Here is a 19793-nt window from a genome sequence, read left to right as displayed (position 1 = left end):
GGTTTGGACGCACGGTTTAAGAGATAAATCATTTTGAATAAACAAACCTACGAAAAAAGAAAAAACTTTCAAGTTATGACAAATGATGGACATGAAGTATGCCACTTGTCGCAACTTGGGAGATGGGAGTAACATTTGCAAAAAGTGCTCCTTAATTAGTGATTTTGTATAAAAAAAGCACCTTCCAAAACACCAAACATGTACTCCCTCCGCAATAACAGTGTTTAGATCACTACTTTAGTGATCTAAATGCTTATATTTCTTTATCGAGGGAGTAGCTTTTTCTGGTTTGACGCTGTCTAGCAAGCAAGCAATCTCATTTTGCTATTTGAAGAAGTTCAATCAAAGGCCGTTTCGTCAAAAAGAGAAAAAGGAAGTTTAATCCGAGGGAGAATCTTTCTTTCACCCACGGAATCACGCCTCACGCCTCACGGGTTCGCGGTCACAGCCACGGGCGGGGCCCAATAGATGCACGTTCTGCCCACGTCAGCCGCACGAGGAGGAATTCCCCGTCCTGCCCCTCGCGCCACGCCCAAGCCCGGTTGACTTCGGGCCTCCACCCAGGCCCATTCCCGTCAACTCACCCTCCCTCCCCGCTCGAAGATTCCGTCGCCGTCGTCATCGTGCGGATGCACAAACAAAGATGCAGCCGAGGAGCGCATGTCATGTCATGCCACGGCAGCAGCTCGTCGCCGGAGGAGGAGTAGAAATTGAGAGCGCACTCCGAGGAGGATAGCCAGAGGCAGAGGCTACTTGCGCGCCGTCCTCAAGTACAAATCCACCACCCCCACCCCGGCCAGTCCACCAACCCACATCCTCCCGTACGTACCCTCCCCACTCAAGCGCGCGCGGCTAACTTTATTCCTGGCGGCGGCATCCGTCTGGTACCGCACCGCGCAGTCCTAGTGCGTGCCCGAGAGGAACGGGACAGTGATCCGGAGCCGCTCATCGACTAACTGCTTGTCGGGCCCTATCGCCATGGGAGATCGCCTCCGCGCGCCGCCGAGCTAGGTGAGCTGGGTTCGTCGACCGACCGGTCCTCGGCGCCCCGATCTGATCTGAGCTGCTCTGGTTTCCTTGTCGTTTTCTTCGTCTCCTTCGTCGGCAGCGCCCCACCTCCTCCTCCGTCTCCGACTCTCCGTGGGGAAGAGGAAACGCCATGGCCATGGCTATGGCTATATAGCTAGGAGCCTAGGAGAGCACTAGCGCGCGCTAGTCGGCCGGCGGCCAGCTAGCTGCACGACCACGACAACGTGGTGGGGGTTCACCGGGGAGGGAGGCTACCTGCGGCTGTCTACCGTCTCGTCTCTCTCCCTTCACTTTCTTCCCATGGCGTGGCTGGGGCGGGGCGGGGCTAGCTGACGGCGATGTGTCCCGCTTTAGTTTCCATCATGGATGGGGATGGGGATGTCTCGTCCGCTACCGCTACTTGCTCCTGCCTGCCAATGGAGTGGTGCGGCCGGGAACGGCTGCCCGCGAGCTAGTGGCGTCCGTCGTGGCAGCCATGCGCATCAAATCCTATTGCCTGCCTGCTGCTAGAGTCCTTGGATTGCATCGTGACGAGATTTTTCCTCTCCTCTCTTTTTCCCTTGTGCCCAGCGAGGAGTTGATCCGAGGTTCGTGGCTCCCGTCGCTCCGCCCCGTCCCCGTCGCCGGCCGGTTCGTTGGTTGGTGCGTATGCGGCGGAGGGTCTGAGGATTGCCGAGCGAGCTGGTTGTGGCCATGGAGCATCCGATGCAAAGGAGCGACGAGGGCGGTCCGCGCGGCATCATGCGTGCCGACATGGACGAGCTGGATCTCATGGAGGAGTTCCTGCTCGCGTCGCCCGTGCACGACTTCCCCGAGTTCCTGCACCCCGGCGGCGCGTCGCCGAGCCCCTTCTCCCCGCTGTTCGACCTCGGCAGCACCATCACCGCCGCCACTCCCCCCGCCCCGGCCGCCGGCGACGACGACGACGGGGGTGAGTCCCGCCGCGCGTGGCTGATCCAGCCGCAGGAGGCGCCGGCCTCGGTGAAGGAACGGCTGCAGCGCGCGCTGCAGGGCATCGCGTCGCGGTCGCGCGGCGCGGCGGGCGAGCTGCTGGTCCAGGTCTGGGTGCCCACGCGCATCGGCGACCGCCAGGTGCTCACCACCTGCGGCCAGCCCTTCTGGCTCGACCGCCGCAGCGACCGCCTGGAGAGCTACCGCACCGTGTCCGTCAAGTACCAGTTCTCCGCCGACGAGACCTCCTGCGCCGAGCTGGGGCTCCCCGGCCGCGTCTTCGTCGGCCGCGTCCCCGAGTGGACGCCCGACGTGCGCCTCTTCACGGACAACGAGTACCCGCGCGTCCGCTACGCGCAGCACTTCGACATCCGCGGCAGCGTCGCCATGCCGGTCTTCGAGCGCCGCACCGGCGCGTGCCTCGGCGTCGTCGAGCTCGTCATGACCACCCAGAAGATCAACTACAACGCCGAGATCGACAACATCTGCAACGCTCTCAAGGTAGAGATTGTGGCTCATTGCGAATCCCTTCTCGTTCCTTTCCATTCTCCAAACCCATGTATGTACCGTGCGTATCATGTTATGCGCTTAACCTGTTCGATGAAATGCCCTTAGGGGGAAGATGTGATAACTACCGGGCACGCCGATCCCCGAAGTAATCAGCCTTTTCGCCCCTCTTTCCTTGATCATTTCCTTGTGTTCTAAAACTACATCTGTGAAAATTTTGCAGGAGGTTGATCTTAGAGGTTCTGATGTCTCGAGCGATCCTCGCGCACAGGTGCGCTGAAACATACCAAGTTCATGGTTCTTTTGCGGTAGAATGCCGAAATGCCGGTATCGCTAACATACGCTCTGCTTGCTTCGTTGTTGTCAGGTGGTCGATACTTCGTACCGACCAATTGTACCAGAGATCGCGCATGTTCTCAAAGCTGTTTGTGAGACCCATAAGTTGCCACTGGCCCAGACATGGATACCCTGCGTCTGCCAGGCCAAAAGGGCGAGCCGCCACTCCGACGAAAAATACAAGTACTGTGTCTCCACCGTGGACGAGGCGTGTTATGTCCGCGATGCCGCCATGACTGGCTTTCACCAGGCTTGCTCTGAGCATCATCTGTTCAGGGGCGAGGGTGTTGTCGGCACGGCGCTCGGGACAAATGAGCCGTGTTTCTGCCCGGACATAACTGCCTACAGCAAGGTCCAATACCCTCTCTCACATTATGCAAAACTTTTCGGCTTAAGGGCCGCGGTGGCAATTCGGCTGCGAAGTGTCAAGACTGGGAGTATGGATCTTATCTTGGAGTTTTTCTTGCCAAACAACTGCATAAATAGTGAAGAGCAAGGGAACATGCTCAATTCTCTGTCCAATACCATACAACAAGCCTCCTGTACACTGCGAGTTGTCGGCGTGAAAGAACTGGCGAATGATGGATCGCCTGAAACTAGCTCGCCAACCCCACCAGAAGTTTGTGACAAGCCTGCTGAAATCTTGGATGAGCTCCATACTAGTGGCATTAATGTTCCTGCAAGGACAACATCAGTGGATGCTTCTGAGGAGGTATCTTCATGGATTGCAAGCCTTGTGGATGTTCAGAATAATGGGGTACAGGGAGAAACAGATTGTGGCCTGCCATTTGGCTTCAGGAAACAAGAGGATGAAGGGTTTAGTGTAACAGCTGGCTGGCCAACTTCACCGGTGCTAGTACCTGAAGATAAAAGTTTCTTTCCAGGGTTTAAGAAGCATGAAGAATATGAGGCCAAGGGTTCACCTTTTTCCAGTGATCGAAGCCTCTCAAACTCAGACAAAGCAATAGAGAAGCGGCGAACCAAAATCGAGAAAACTGTGAGCCTGCAAGAACTTCGGAAGCATTTTGCTGGTAGTTTGAAAGAAGCTGCAAAGAATTTAGGAGGTAACTTATGACTCTCTCAAAGTTTCTCTATTGTTCTTTACCTTTCTTTTTGTTGGTTGACTTGCATTTTCTCGGTTTGGATGAGTAGTCAGTAGACTTAGACAACTCTCTAAAAACCTGGCATCGCTATTCCTTCCTAATACCCGTATCTTTACTTGAGCGGCTCAAATAGGAGTGTGTATTCGGGCTGTGAGCATCTTGCTATGCAGAGCCCGGATTTTGTACGCATTGCAGTTGTATTGCCTCGATGCGACGTCTGAGTAAATATTATTCCCTTTACCAAAAAGGGAAGTGTATAATCACTTAATTAGGCAGGGACTCTTAAACAGACTTATACTCTAATAAAGTTAGTTCTCAATAATTCAGCTGATGCTGTTCTTGCAACAATTTGCAACTGAAAGACACACTGGTCTAGATTCTTCATTGACTGTTTGCATACATACAACTGCCATTGTCTATAATTGACTATAACTTATTGTCTTTATACCATTCGTTCCAGTGTGCCCTACTACATTGAAGAGAATATGCAGACATCATGGAATTGATCGTTGGCCATCAAGGAAGATCAAGAAAGTTGGGCACTCCCTAAAGAAATTGCAAATGGTCATTGATTCGGTACATGGAGCTGAAGGAACAGTTCGGCTGAGTTCACTCTATGAGAATTTCACCAAGACTACATGGTCAGAAAGAGAGTTGCAGGGAGATCTGAGTTATCCAGCATCAGAGCAAAAGGTTCAGCTGGAGCCTTCAGTTCCTGATCGACAGTGCGAGAGCAGATTCAGTCCGCGTACCTCCGGCTCTAATTCCCTCTCCCCCACCTACAGCCAGAGCTCAAATTCTAGCCTTGGCTGCTCCAGCGATCCAAAGCCTCAACAACAGCAAAGCAGCGCTCCTCAGCTTGCGGTGAAGCAGGAATTTTTCATGGAGGAGAATCAGAGTTCGACACAGATGAAAGCTGCGAGCCACGACGAACTGCAGTTATTTACTGAAGAGAAACCTGTCACCCTTTGCAGGTCTCAGAGTCACATGCTATTCAGTGAACACAAACCAATGGAAAACATGTCAGGCATGCAAGAAGCTAAGCCTGATTCTCTCAAGATAAAAGCCATGTATGGGGAGGAAAGATGCATATTCCGGCTTCAGCCGAGTTGGGGCTTTGAGAAGCTAAAAGAAGAAATCGCAAAGCGGTTCGGCATTTCTTGGGAAGTTTATGACCTCAAGTACTTGGATGATGAGTCGGAGTGGGTTCTTTTGACATGTGATGCAGACCTTCTGGAGTGTATCGATGTATACAAGTCATCAAGTGCTAAAACAGTTAGGATCTCGGTGAATCCTGCAGTTCAACCGGTACTCCGTGGTTCTTTCGGTTAATCCTGACACTGCTTCTTCAACATTGAAAACAACCACCCCTTCTTCCAAGTTTTCAGTTATGGTACAGACCACCTTTGTAAATATTTGGAGTCTGTGGACTGTGGTCCATCCAGTAGTCATATGCTTGGTGAATTATCTGTCAGCCTGGTCTGTGATAACTGAATATGACACTTTGTACTTGTAGACTAGGTCATATTCAGCCATAGGGAAACTCGTTTACCGCAGTTACCAAACTAGTGTACAGAATAGGAAAGAATAGGAATTTGTCGAAAATGAAGCTTCGCATTAGGTCTAGAACTCATGTTCAGGTTACCTGGCAAATGTAAGTTCTTTCTGGGCTTGTTTGATCCGTCTTGCAATTCTGAAGCACCTTCAAGGTTTCAACATTGAAAGCTTTCTTGAAGGCATCCATGCGCTGTGTGATTGAACAATTATGTTTCATGCCTTCACGCGTCAGTGTGAGCGGTACGAAGATGAATCCTTTACGGTGCTGAAATGCCTTCTCTCTTGTGTAAGTATTGCTGGACTGAATTTTCTTTTCAGAAATAGTATAAATCATTTCCCTTGTAAAATTCGATGGCATGGTTAACTGATCTTACTTGCATCCACATATTGCAGATGAGTATGATATGAGCACTCGGATTGTTTAGCTGACAGTAAGAATGCACTCATCGATCAAACTCATCTCTCATGTCGAAAATGCAATCCTGCTTGTTCCAGATCAGTGAAGGCTTTTTCACAGCGTTGGTCATGTGTAAGGCAGGGAGCCGTCTAGACTCCTAGACAGCCTCTGGCCAACGATGGTGCATACATAATAGGATGATATGAGATGTTTTATTTTCCTCCTTTTTTTTTGTTTGAGAACAATGGAATGCTAGAGTTTTTTGGTGGTAATCTTTTTGTATAATTATACTCTCAGGATTACACCTGTATACCTTGCTTCAGAAATCCATAACCTGTATGCAACAGTCTGCGATTGCTTATAGGCTGATGTTTCTTCTTCTTTTTTCTCTGAATGTGCATTGGAATATGCCTGCTATTTTGTGTTACTAGACAAAGTACACAAGAATACAAAGCCACAAGTGCGGCAGTGACTTAGTAATTCAAAATCAAGTAGTATAAAGCAAAACAAAACTGCCTAACTGACAAAGAAATTCAGAAACTAATGAAAGACCGTTCGTTAACTGATGGAATTATCAGTTCGTCGTCAGGCCGGCTTGGAGTTGGAGGAACCGCGGTACGGCGACCTTTGTGCTGCCGCCGGGACGGGCCGCGGCCTCGGCGGGAGCGAGTCGCGGCTCCCTCTGGCGTCGATCTCCTCGAGCTTGGCGACGACGTCGTCCATGGAGGGCCGGGCCTTGGGGTCGCCGCAGAGGCAGCGGTGCGCGAGCCTGGCGGCCCGGAGCGCCGCCTTGGGCGGGTACTGGCCGGCAAGCCTCTGATCCATGAGCCCGGTGAGCTTCCTGCCGCCGGCGATGTAGGGGCGCGCCCACTCGACGAGGTTGGCCTGGTGGGTGGGCCGGTTGGGGTCGTGCGCGCGGAGCCCCGTGAGCAGCTCCAGCAGCACCACGCCGAAGCCGTAGACGTCGCTCTTGACGTAGAGGTGGCCCGTGGCGACGTACTCGGGCGCCGCGTAGCCGTAGCTGCCCATGACCCGCGTGGTGACGTGCGACCGCCCCGCCGCCGGCCCGCTCTTGGCCAGCCCGAAGTCGGACAGCTTGGGGGCGAAGTCGTGGTCGAGGAGGATGTTGGACGCCTTGAAGTCCCGGTAGATGATCTGCGTCTCCGGCGAGTGCAGGAACGCCAGCCCCCGCGCCGCGCCCGCGGCGATCTTCAGCCTCGTCGCCCACGACAGCGGCTCGAACGAGCCGCCCCCTGCGCCATGCATGGGTCGAGGAGAGGTCAGCGAAGAGCAAAGTGCAGCGTGTGGATGGATCGATGAATGGCGATGGATGCATGCATGGTGGAGTGGATTGCGTACTTCGGAAGAGGTGGTTCTCGAGGCTGCCCTTGGGCATGAACTCGTAGACGAGGAGGAGGTCGCGGTCCTCGCCGTCGCCGCAGTAGCCCAGCAGCCTCACCAGGTTCGGGTGCTGCAGCCGCCCCAGGAAGTTCACCTCCGACTGCACTTGTGCCATACAAAAGAAAACAAGTTGCCACGTTAGCACAGCACGCCGGTGAGGTTTTCAATTTCAGTGAAATTCCAATGAAATTCACTGAATTTCATAATTTCAGCAGACACTCAAATAGTTACCTTTCGACCCAAATATTTCAGTAGTACACATGAATTAAAATATTTTTCAAAATAGTTTACAAATTTCAAACATTTAACTCAAGCGTTGGCCAGAATCACTGAATTTCGATGATTTCCGTTGGTGCTGAAATTTTTCTTTTTAAACTAAAAGTGAAACCCAGCTCATGCGCTGGCCAGTAGTGCCAAAGAGCACACAACCCAAATGAACATGGACAGCTGGGACGACGACGAGCTAGGGACGGCATGGATTAGAAGCAAATTAACCAGCAAATGGATGGGGTTGAAAAATGCAGCTTGTTCCTTGCTGGCATTAATTGGCACGCTTACTAATTGTCAACTATAGGGGGTTGACCAGAATTGTACACACACCGATAGGCCATAGGCCAAGACAACGACTAGCTGGAAAGGGGTGAACCCGCAGGGAAATGTTCTCCATTGACATTATCACGTACTCCCTCCGTTCCAAAATAGATGATCCAACTTTGTACTAACTTTGTACAAAGTTGAGTCATCTATTTTGAAATAGAGGGAGTACGTAGTAACAGTAACAGAAAGGGATGGATTTTTGTTTGGCTTTTGCATCCCGGGCTCTATGAGAGCTGGATTTTTGAAAAATACAAAAAAGAAAATAAAATTGATGTTTAAAAAATAAAAATAAAAACGCACGAATCTAGGAATGTATACTACATCTACATAAATTTCCATGGTGAAATACATTTTCATTCAAGGTACGCAAAAAACAAATCATGTCTTTCTAGCACATGCACTACTCACTATAAAAGTTTATTCTTTTATGCAGCTCACACAAAAGTGTATTGATCATGAAACGATCTTATATTTCTTTACAGAGGGAGTACAACTCCATGTTCATATGTTTTTTTTTAGAGTTTTATGAAACTTTAAAATATGACTTTGTTTGTTTATTTTCCGAAATATGCCATGGAGCCCAGGAGCAAGAAATCCACTCATGAAAATCGACTTGGTCCATGTGTAATTTTTATATGTTTATGCTACTTTTACAAAAGTAGCAGTATTTTGGTGCAAACAAAGTTATTGAAGTGCAAATTGAGCAGGAAAACGAATCAACCAACCCAAGCGTACGAGAAAAGGGATTTTCAGGCATTGCATGTTTTGTCCCAATCATAGCCAAGGTACATACATACTAGCACCTACAATTCAAAATACAAGCTATAGTTTGACTGTCCAAAATCGTGTTTTTTCGTCAAATACTCAAATATAATCATGGATTTTTTTTTTGCGGGATTAGAATCATAGATTTAGACAGTTGGTATGAATTTAGAAGCAGCATGTTGGAAGCAAACCAACAAGCACATGGAGCTGGAAAGTGCAGCCTGTTGCTTCTTTGGCATTGGCACGCGAATTACTTATCAGCTAGGTTACACACAGGGTTGACTAGACTTGTACACCGACAGGCCAAGACAACGACTAGCTGAAGCGCGGCGAGACCGCACGGAAATGTTCTCCATTGACATTATTATCACATACTCCCTCCGTTTCAAAATAGATGACCCAACTTTATACTAACTTTAGTATAAAGTTGGGTCATCTATTTTGGAACGGAGCGAGTAGAAAGGGATGTGATTTTTCTTCCCTGCCAGCGCATTTGATCATGAAACTTTACACAAATTTAGTATACACTTCAATGTTCGTGTGTATTTTTTTCAAAATTTTATGAGACTTCAAAATGTGTGCTGACGGGGTGTTCATAGGTGTAGGTTGTACGGCGTGTGTTCATAGATGTGAATGCATGTGCGTGTATGTAGTAAGCATTTGAGATTGTACCGCACGTGTTAAAAAGAATCACGGATTTAAACAGTAGTATGGGTTTAGAAGCATGTTGGAAGCAGACCATGGATGGAATGGAGTTGAAAAATGCAGCTCGTTGCTTGGTGGCAATGGCACGCGAATTACTTATCAGCTAGGTACATGCAGGGTTGACCAGACTAGTACACCGATGACACTTGACAGGCCACGACAAGGAGTAGCTCAAGAGTGGTGAGCCGCAGGGAAATATTCCGCAGGGAAAGGGATGGGTTTCTCCTTCCCTGTTGCTATTGCAACTCGGAGACAAAATTAATCAACTGCAAAGTGCAAATTGACCAGTAAAAATGCCATGGATGGGACGAGAGAGGCTGACTGGATCAACTCGGAAGGGAAATGGAGCCGAGAGAGGCAGGCAAGGCAAGCAACAGAAACCGGCGGCCGGGGGATGAGATGAGCTCACCTGCCACTCCTGCAGGCCCTGGACGCTCTCGGCGTTGAGCCTCTTGACGGCGACGACGACGCCGGCGGAGCTCTTGGCCGGGTGGAGGGTGCGGTCGTCGACCCAGCCCTTGTAGACCCGCCCGAAGCCGCCCTCCCCGAGCACCATCTCCGGCTTGAACCCGCGCGTCACCGCCCGCAGCTCCGCCAGCGTGAACACCCGCAGCCTCGGCGCGTCCAGGACACGCCCGCCCGAGCCCGCGCTCGGCCACCCGCGGTACGACGCCAACGACTCCTCCTCCCTCCCGCCGCCGCCGCCGCTCTCCCTGGTGGCCGGTGGACTTGGGGGCTTGCCGCCGGACCGCAGGCAGTTCCCCATGCTAGCCGATCTAGCTTGCCTCCTCTTCTTCTTCTTCTGGCTGTTTCCGTGCGCGCGCGCGTGTGTGCACTGGTGTTAGGTGATCGTGTGCGCGCGTTTGCTTATGTATATGCAGTTGGGCTGTGGCCGACGTTGACAAGGCGAGGACGCGAGGTCGATGGCGCCAGGGAAGTGAACTGGTCGTGGCCGAGGACATGCAGTAGGGGCCAAGTGAGTTCACCGCCGCAGCCGTGTTCAGACGGGAGGGAGGAGGGTCGAGGGGCAATTCCCGGCCGGTGACGTGCGCATTGGAGGGAACACCTGGCGCTGACGGGCGGTCGGGCGCGTTGGCTGGTCAGTGCAAGTGTGCAAGTGCTCCTGGCTGCTGCTTCGATGTGCCTCGTGGGGTTGGTGGTGGTGATCGCGCTGGTTGCTTCGTCTCGTGTGCATGCATGGAAATTGAAAAACCATGGCTAAGTCAAACTCCATCAACTTAAGATACATATACTGTATATGGTTGTGCGTTTCTTTTTCTTTTTTTCCTTTTTTTAGGAAAAAAAAGGAAATTTGACCAGAGTGGGATTTGAACCCACGCCCTTTCGGACCAGAGCCTTAATCTGGCGCCTTAGACCAACTCGGCCATCTGATCAACTGATGCTTTTACCATTTTTACAAGCTACTTGAACACGCATGTTCATTCTCCCGTAACCGGGAGAAGATACTACATAAGTGCTTCTTAGCGGATCTATTAGTTACTGTCTCTTGGCGTTTAATCCCTGCCTTCTGCTGTCTTAAAATCGTGAAGTATCGTGGATAGCCGTTTGGTTGCCTGAAGTTGACAGCAATATTTGAATACCATCACCTTCCACGTGTATACACGCCGTGCTTGCTTATTGTATCTCCGGCGTTTATTACATTGCCTAGTACTCCCTCTGTAAGCTAATATAAGAGTGTTTAGATCACTACTTTAGTATTCTAAATGCTTTTATATTAATTTATGGAGGGAGTACTACACTTGTAAAGAAAGCAGTAAATGTTCAAAAAGAATGAAACTGCTCTGCACACGGCAGTCCACGAACGAAATCTGAACGATGCCTATCTTCAACGGTGCTGATTTTGACCCCGCCAAGAAAAAAACGGTGCTTATTTTGAAAATGATCCAATCTAAGGGATGATTTGATCAATCGTTCACAATCGGGTGCAGGGGTGTCGTCCGTATAGCACTGCTCTAAAAAAATGCAAGGCACAAACTATTTAAGACCTTATCTTAGAAATAAATACAGAATTAATAAATCGCAGTCTCTAATGCTTGCTCATTCCGCGGGGCTTGTGAGAGCAGCACACACCTTCTTCCTCGCTGCCCCTTGCTCCAGCCTCTCTGGACGAGCTGGGAAGCTTATATAATGGGTCTCCGGACAACCTGGAAGACGTTTGGAGGGGAACTCTCAGCCACAAAGTGCGTTCAATCGTGATAATTGATATTCTTTGGAATTCCTGGAAACGTCCTAATGCCAAAGTTTTTCACAATGAAACCCTAGGCATCACAACATTGCCATGGCCGCGGCGGACGACCTTGCGCTTTGGTCTCATCGATGCGGCCACACTCTTCTCCGTGACTGTGGCGCTATGTTGTCTCACCTAGCTGCAAGATTATAGCCCCCGTGTAATCCCTTTTTTTTCCTGCTTTCTTTCTTTTCCCTACACCACCCCCTGCAAAGTTGTAACTCTACTCTCTGTAATGACCTTGGTTTCGGTAATATAAGTTCAGGCCAGCGTAAGCCCACCGTTGACGCGTCAAAAAAATGGATAATTAAGATAACACGCCACAATGATTTTGGGCACATTCCTGTTTCACCACCACTCGACATGGCGCATGTTCCAAGGTCCATTTATTTTTGCGGATGTCCAAGAAAACGACGATCTATTTTTAGTTTTGCGGTTGTACTAGCTATTTACTACGAGATTGCTAAATCTCAATCGACTAAGACCAAGTGACAAAGAATACGAAAAAGAAAAAAGTCGATTTGGTTAATTCTTAGTCGATTGAGACCTAGTCACACCTATTTCACCAACCCTTTTGTCCCTTCCCTTGTGTAGATTTGGTCCATCATCTCTATATATGTCTTGCGTCACACGGAGTATTTGTCAGTCTGAAGAAACTCTGCCCACATGTGCAAGCACAATATCTTCCACTGGATCATCGACATTGATACTTTTTCTCTTGTTTGGAAGCAGAAATCCTATTCCTACGCAATACTTTTACTTAAATCTTATGTGTTGTGACATGTGAGAGTCGCAACAAACTAGAACAAATCGGGCTAATAACCGTCGCCCAAGTGAACTAATACGTACTAGGTTTTATGTAAAACACGGTAACACCTACGTAATAATAGCATTGCTCTTTTGAAGAAAAAACTTACTTCCTCTGTCCCATAATATAAGAACGTTTCTCAAACTATGTTAGCTTGAAAAACATTCTTATATTATGAAACGGAGGGAGTAATACGCATGACTTAATGATGACAATAACAACCTGACCAAAAATCCAAACAGCAAATACATTGCTGTTTCCCTGTCATCCCAGGAGTGACCAATACGCATGACTGATCATATGTACAAAATCGCCACACAATTTATGAAGCTGCTAGAACCAACCGACAACACGAAAAAACGAAAAAAACCAACAGTCACACACACACAGTCAGCTGCAACTCTATGACATTTCAACAGTTTCTCTCTCATACAGCCCTCTGCCGCGACTCTATGACATTTCGACAGTTTCAGGTTGTTCAACGACCTACCGACCGCACTCATCTCTCTCGCCAGGCCCAGTGAGGCCTATAGGAGGCTAGGACGCGTACTGCGAGACCCTCCTGCTGCCGCCGCCGCCTCCTCGCCGCCTGGACGGCGTGCGGCTGTACTGCGGTGAGCCGCTGTATGCCGGGGAGCCCATGGAGGCCAGGGAAGCATAGGGCTGGCTGGCGACATGGTTCAGGCCTATCGCGACGTCTGCCATAATGGGGCGGACGTGGGGCTGGTCCTGCAGGCACATGATGCTGATCACCACCAGCTGGTTGAGCGCCGACGGCGGGTAGCTGCCGCGGAGCGCTGGGTCGGCCAGCCGGTGGAATTTCCTCTTGTCATGCATAAATGGTCTTGACTGCAGAAAGATAAATACCAATGAAGGTGTTAATAAGCCTCCAGTGCTTTACAGAACCAAATTTGATGATACTCAAATTAACCGTTCCGAATTTTATGTTCAATGGCGGCAATGATGCAATGCGGGTAAAAATGTGAAAAATGTATGTTTTTTTTCCTTTGCCAAGGAACAGAGAAACTCATGTGAACATCATCTAAATAGAAGGAAAATTAACATGTCTATGAAAACGGAGTACTGTCAAGATATAATTGGATTCTAAGAAAAGACAGCTATTCTGCAGACAGATTCTGAGAGGATGCATATAAAGTATGGAACGAGGTAGAACTGCTTACCCATGTTAGCAAACTCTGCTCTGGCTTAGGCCTCGAAGCATCATAGATCCTCCTCCCGGTGATCAGCTCCAACAGAAGAACACCAAAGCTGTAGATGTCGGATTTCATGGTAAGCTTGCCACTCACCACGTAATCAGGAGCGCAGTATCCATAGGTGCCCATGACCCTGGTAGACACATGAGTCCTGTCACCAACGGGCCCAACTTTTGCCAGTCCAAAATCGGAGAGCTTCGGGCTGAAGTCCTCATCCAGCAGAATGTTGGCAGCTTTCATGTCGCGGTAAATGATCGGTGGGTCTGCCACGTTGTGCAGGTATGAGAGCCCTTCTGCTACCCCAACAGCTATCTTCACTCGTGTATTCCAGTCGAGTGGTGGCTTGCCATGAGGCACATCTGTTCAAAAGTGAAAATTTCTATCAGTGAATGAAGTGTACATGATGTTTAGATGAGACAAGAAACAGAAAGTACGCGAACGGTTAGATAAAAAAAATCAAGTCGAGTTAAGAGTTACGAAAACACATTTTTGGAAGACTGGAAGTATTGGCCTAAGTTTAGCAAGAGCACATCACTGAAACAGATTACATGTTAGGAAAATAAAGGAACTTTGCAGAAAAGTTCAGATGGTTCACATCATGCCCATCACCTAGTACTGCTATCATTGTGCAGACCATGTGATGTTGAGGCATGAGACAAAGCACGAGGACCTGAGAGCTTCAATAATTTCCGTGGGGACAATTCTGGCTAACCTTAGGCATTACGTGCTCAATAATTTTGGCATGTAGGAAAATGATCAATCATCAAAAAGGTTGCTTTTCAGGTAAGAAACTCATAAGCGAGTATGACAAAGTTTTTGTGCGGATTGCACGCTGAAACCAGTTTATTTTGTAGTTTTCCAGAATACACCAGAATGGATGGTTCACACTTCACACTACCCAACTAAGTGATTAGCCAATAATACTTACCAACTTACTAACTATACACACACAAAAAAAAACTCAACCCTCACGTGGGATGGTGTCGCTGTGCGTGCCATCGAGAGGGAATTTTTTTTATGCAAGACTCAGGCTTCGAACTCGGGTCAGTCGCTCCAGTACAGGAGGCGTTACCATCACACTCAATACTTAATAGTGTTTGTAAATGGACATGAACATAAATGACAATAACAAACTACATTGTCCCCTGACTTTCATCCCTTGAAAGAGGAGACAGCATACCCATAGTTTCAGAAATCTTGCCAAGTATTCAGCTTTACAAGCAAACAAATCAGGAAGACAAAGGCGATGGCAGAGGACATATGGGGAATGCAAAGTAGTACTGCAGTATATTTTAAACGGTGGGGAGCTATTGCCCCTATTATTCTCGAACATTATAGTGCATGGATATACTATACTATGTCTGACCTTTTTTAACTTATATCTTTGTCCCAACTTTGACTTTCTTAAATACAAAATCCGGATTGCAATCAAGTACTAAAAAACACAAAATTCCAATCTGAATCCATGCACTAAGAAACGGAGGTGGAAGGTTGGTTGATTCACCAACAATTAATACAGAAAAAATACCTGCCATATTGTTTCTTCATGATTTTTGTAGAAATAGAAACTTCAACATATAAAAGATAGACCTGAATTCTATTAAAGCAGAAAATGAAAGCGACATAGAAAAAGAACCGAGCAACGCTCGATTGTCTAGGTGCACCGACAATTCATAGAGAAAAAATACCAACCCTATTGTTTCTTCACGATTTTTGAAGAAATGAAAACTTCAACATATAAAAGATATATAGCATCCTGGATTCTATTAAAGCAGATAATAAAAACGACATAGAAAGAGAACCGAGCATAGCCCGATTGGCTAGGACAGGTCTGCGTGCTCGTTGCTCACCGACCCGCGTTCGAGGACCAGTGTCAGCAGGGTGCTAAAGATTGGTTGATGCACGAACAATTAATACAGAAAAAAGATCTGCCTTATTGTTTCTTCACGATTTTTGTAGGAATGAATACTTCGAGATATAGAAGAATAGATAGCATCCTAATTCTAGTAAAGCAGATAATAAAAAAGACAAAGAAAGAGAACCGACCAACGCTCGATTGGCTAGGAGCGCGGGTCTGCGTAATTATCTGTCTAATTGTTTCTTCACAATTTTTGAAGAAATGAATACTTCGACATACAGAAGAATAGATAGCACCCTGAGTTCTATTAAAGTAGAGAATAAGAGAGACAAACAAAGAGAGAACCAAACACTGCTCGTTTGGCTAGGAGCGTGGGTCTGCGCACTCGTTGTTCGCCAACCCACGTTCGAGGCCCAGCATCAGCAGGGTGCTCAAGGGTGGTTTATGCACCAACAGTTGATACAGATAAAATATCTGCCTATTGTTTCTTCACGATTTTTGTAGAAATGAATACTTCAACATGTAGAAGAATAGGCATTCTGAATTCTATTAAAGCAGATAATAAAAGCTAAAAAGAAAGAGAACTGAGCATCGCTCGCCTGGCTAGGAGCGCGAGTCTGCGCGCTTGCTGCTCGCCCACCCGCGTTCGAGGCCTGGCGTCAGCAGGGTGCTCGGTTCTTCTTAATATAATTTATTCTCTGGGTGCTATTGCCCATATCTCAAAGCATACATCAGTTGAATGAACCTTATGTCCTCCACATAATGGATGACAACAGGTAATGTCCTAATAACACAACAGGAAATCTTGATGAGGGTGAATGGACCACCACCAACCCAGATCTTTATAAGAGTAGGTTGGGTATAAAGACAACTAAATATTTGTTTTCTTATGAACTGAGTAACCCGGTCAAAATACGATCTGTTTCATAGTTAAAGGAAAAAAAAACCATGATCCTGAGAAAGTGAAACTCCAATAAATCCTCATATCGGTGCACCGGACAAGAAGAATCTTCGAACAGTTGGCGTACGGCCTTCTATTTTCTCGACAAAAGTACAACCTTCTATTTTGTTTGGTGATAGTAACTGGACTTTTTATTTTCCACCTCTATCAGAAGTTATCATAGACTAACAGACAGCAGCACAACCATGGATGGTTCCCAAAAGTGAATCCCAAAAAAGCAAATTCTCAAAGCCACCTCTTTCCCAGAACTGAGAAAGGGGAACCAAACCATAGATGGTTTCTTTTCCCCTTTGATTTCCTGAATCCACACGAATTACTTTCGAGAGAGCGTGTGCCGGTAGTGCGAAGGTTTACCACACAAACAGAACTACCATAGCGCACATTATGCTTACTTAACCAAAAACAGAGACCGATACATATTAACTGCATTGCAGAGATGAACTGAACCAAAAACAGAGAGCAAGTCTGAAGAATTCTGAGAAGAGGTATTACCAAAGAGGTGGCTCTCGAGGCTGCCGAAGGGCATGTACTCGTAGACCAGCAGCCGCTCGTCCCCCTGCGCGCAGAAGCCGACGAGGCTGACGAGGTTGGGGTGGCTGAGCACCGTGAGCATCAGCACCTCCACCAGGAACTCCTTCCTGCCCTGCACGCTCTCCCGCGCCAGCTGCTTCACCGCCACCATCTGCGCATCGGAAGCGCCCTGTGAGAAGGAGGAAAACAATCACTCGAATCTTTCACCGGAACCAGGGCCGCCGGAGGAACAGAGGTGGAACAGGGGAGGAAGAGTGGGGACTCGCCTGCGAGTTGGTCTTGGAGATCTTGCCCTTGTACACCTTGCCGAAGCCGCCCTCGCCGATGAAATTGCCCTCGTTGAAGTAGCCGGTGGCGACGAGCAGATCCTTGAAGGTGAAGCTGTGCGCGCAGCCGCTCCCCACGTCCGGCGCCACCTTCCTCTGCGCGTCCGCGACTGCTCCGAGACCCAACAACACAACACGGATAAGAAAGATGAGAAACAAAGAAGAGCGCTTTGCACCAGGCGGGGGCGTGGCGGCGGGGACGGGCAGAAATCGGTCAAGAAGATGACCTGAGTCGTCGTCGGTGCAGTGGTGGGCGAGCTTGGAGGGCTTGAGGTCGCCGGCCCCTCGGCGCGCCGCCGGGGCGAAGCACCCGAAGCAGCCCATCCCCCCCAAATCAGCGCGCCTGTCAGATACTTGCGGCGCGAGGGCAGGGAGGAGGATCAATCTCGCTCGCCCAGGGAGCGAGGAGGGGAGGGAGGGGGGCTATAAATGCGCGACCAAACCCGTCGGCATGGGCCCCGTCCCGGGGGAACTCCAATCCAGGGGCCGGGATTGACTGACCGACCGACCGACCGATCGAGCGGCGGCCGACGAGCGGGCGATGGATTGCGGCCTTGCGGGGCTAGCAGGCAACAGCGCGCCGGGGGGCTGCGCAAATTAGGCAAGAAGTAATCGCCGGCAGTGGGGAGGAGGACAGCGGCGGCCCCAGCGGTGGCGAGGCGGACGAGCAATTCGGGAAAGCATTAACCAGCGGGACGAAACGAAATCCACACAGACTCTGGTCTGGCTGGCGGCCCGTCAGCTCCGCTAGGCTCCTGCAGGAAACAAGAATCAAGATCGAATCCCGGTTTGGAAGCCGGCCGGCCGTCAGTCTCGCGGCCTTGTTCGCTCTTGCTCCGTCCGGACGGACGGAGAGGGAGAGAGAGAGAGAGAGAGAGAGAGTGAGGGAGAGGGAGAGAGACTCGTGGCCGGTTTCTTGGGCTGGCTGGGTTTCCCGCGAGATGAGGATGGGGGAGTGGAGAGTGAGCGTGACTGCTGCGTGCGTACGGTTTTCCTGGCGTGGACTGTGCTGGCTTAATTGCTCGGTGGCGGAGGGAGGAGTAGATCTGATGACCGAGCGCCGCTCTCCCTCGTGCTCCTACTCGTAGGACACGATGATGATATTTGTCCACCCTTCCCCTCCCCCCTCTCGTGGGTTTCCCTTTGCCATGTGTTTTTGACGATGATGATGATGATGAAAAATGACATTGGATGTTTGCTACAAAGCATTGCAGATATTTGCCATAACTTTATTTCCTTACAGATTATTTAATAGCAATCATCGAGGACCCATTGTTTTAAAAAGTTATTATAAACTCTGTATTTGAGATAAAGGGTGGTAGATTGCGTCTCTCTTTTCGATGTGGTCATTGTTGAAATCTGATTAGATGTGCTCTCGACAATAATATTTGTCCACCCCCTCTCTCCGTCAATGGTGAGATGTTTCGTTACTTTGCTTTGGCATATGTGAGAGAATCCAATCAGACCCGCATGTCACTCTCGATTCCTATTACAGAAGCCTTTGGCATGTTGTTTTAGTGCATTCCACAAGACGTCAAGACCCTTCTTTATGTATTGAGTGACTCTTATGTATTCAGCGTGTATATATTGTTGTAACTGGAAATGCAATTGAACTTTTGCTATCCCATCGCGGCGATATTTGGCAGAGCCATATCTTGATGATCTTCAAAGGCTTCTGTAATAGGAATCAGCCGGACGGCCTATTGTCTTAAAAAGGATGCCTGAAATAGTATGTGTTGAGATAATGGGTGGTATCCCGCAAAAAAGAAGAGATAATGGGTGGTAGATTCCGCCTCTCTTTTCGCCACGGTTATTGTTGCTCTCAGATGAGCTGCACTCCCTATAATATTTGTCCACCCTCCCTCTTGACGGTGAGATGCATTGTTGATTTGATTTGTCACGGGTGAGATAATCTAGCAGCGGGCTCACATGTCACTCTGGTTTTTACACGTGCCTTTCCGGTGCATTTCCCAAAAAAAAATCTCTGGGGTATTTGAATTACATTTGTCTTGGCCACTTTAATCCGGCAAAATATTTTTGATAAAGCATTATGTACATACAGTGTTTGATGACCGGAGTGTTTGATGACCGGTGCGCCTATGCTGCTTAGCCGACATCGCGATGGTTGTTTATTGCAAGAAATGTTATTGTAATTGGAAATCTAGTTGGATTTTTCCGACAAAGCCACGGCGGTTTTTGGCATAACCTGTATCTGGGTAATCTTGGGCGGTTTCTTTAATAGAAATCGGCGGGAGAGCCTGTTAGAAGGGAGAGAGATTGTTGCGGAATATGATCGATGTATTATTGAGCCTCGAGGGCGAGTATATATTGAGTACAAGGCTTGGAGGGCAAGACGCCTCTCCTAGAGATAAGGTAGGAGATGGATTACAAATCCTAGACTACCAAACATATGTAACCCAAATATATCTCTAACATCCCCCCGCAGTCGTAGCGGTAGCGTTGCGAACAACAGGAGCGACGCGGATGGTCAGACTGGAG

General features: G+C 48.8%; 3 protein-coding genes and 1 non-coding gene across 5 annotated transcripts; 1 reads left to right on the top strand and 3 right to left on the bottom strand.

Annotated features, from left to right (window-relative positions):
- Nucleotides 1-633: 633 nt before the first annotated feature.
- LOC109750332 (protein NLP1) lies at nt 634-6241 on the top strand. Its single transcript, XM_020309297.4, has 6 exons — nt 634-1011; nt 1600-2481; nt 2711-2758; nt 2855-3887; nt 4387-5769; nt 5877-6241. The coding sequence occupies exons 2-5, from the start codon at nt 1723-1725 to the stop codon at nt 5256-5258; spliced, it is 2712 nt and encodes a 903-aa protein (XP_020164886.1). The 5' UTR covers nt 634-1011; nt 1600-1722; the 3' UTR covers nt 5259-5769; nt 5877-6241.
- A 10-nt stretch (nt 6242-6251) lies between these two features.
- LOC109750333 (probable serine/threonine-protein kinase PIX13) lies at nt 6252-10344 on the bottom strand. The gene is made up of 3 exons (XM_020309298.4): nt 9758-10344; nt 7240-7381; nt 6252-7133 (listed from the first exon to the last, which is right to left on the bottom strand). Exons 1-3 carry the CDS (start codon nt 10112-10114, stop codon nt 6466-6468), a joined length of 1167 nt encoding a protein of 388 aa, XP_020164887.1. The 5' UTR covers nt 10115-10344; the 3' UTR covers nt 6252-6465.
- A 317-nt stretch (nt 10345-10661) lies between these two features.
- TRNAL-AAG (transfer RNA leucine (anticodon AAG)) lies at nt 10662-10742 on the bottom strand. Its single transcript has one exon. It is a non-coding gene; the product is annotated as a tRNA-Leu (tRNA).
- Nucleotides 10743-12627: 1885 nt separating this feature from the next.
- Nucleotides 12628-18281, bottom strand: LOC109750334 (probable serine/threonine-protein kinase PBL21). 2 transcript variants are annotated; one of them, XM_020309299.4, is made up of 5 exons: nt 17522-18281; nt 17235-17404; nt 16930-17137; nt 13586-13977; nt 12628-13253 (listed from the first exon to the last, which is right to left on the bottom strand). In XM_020309299.4, the coding sequence occupies exons 1-5, from the start codon at nt 17616-17618 to the stop codon at nt 12942-12944; spliced, it is 1179 nt and encodes a 392-aa protein (XP_020164888.1). In that variant the 5' UTR covers nt 17619-18281; the 3' UTR covers nt 12628-12941. The 2 variants fall into 2 exon arrangements, with proteins under 2 accessions (XP_020164888.1, XP_020164889.1); XM_020309300.4 differs by having other exon boundaries at nt 16930-17119; nt 17522-18279.
- Between the last annotated feature and the right edge of the window lie 1512 nt (nt 18282-19793).

The sequence above is a fragment of the Aegilops tauschii genome, chromosome 4 (genome assembly GCF_002575655.3).
Source record: "Aegilops tauschii subsp. strangulata cultivar AL8/78 chromosome 4, Aet v6.0, whole genome shotgun sequence".
In the NCBI taxonomy this organism is placed as follows: domain Eukaryota; kingdom Viridiplantae; phylum Streptophyta; class Magnoliopsida; order Poales; family Poaceae; genus Aegilops; species Aegilops tauschii.
The sequence above is the reverse complement of the archived record's forward strand: the minus strand, read 5'-3'. Positions and strand labels throughout refer to the sequence as shown.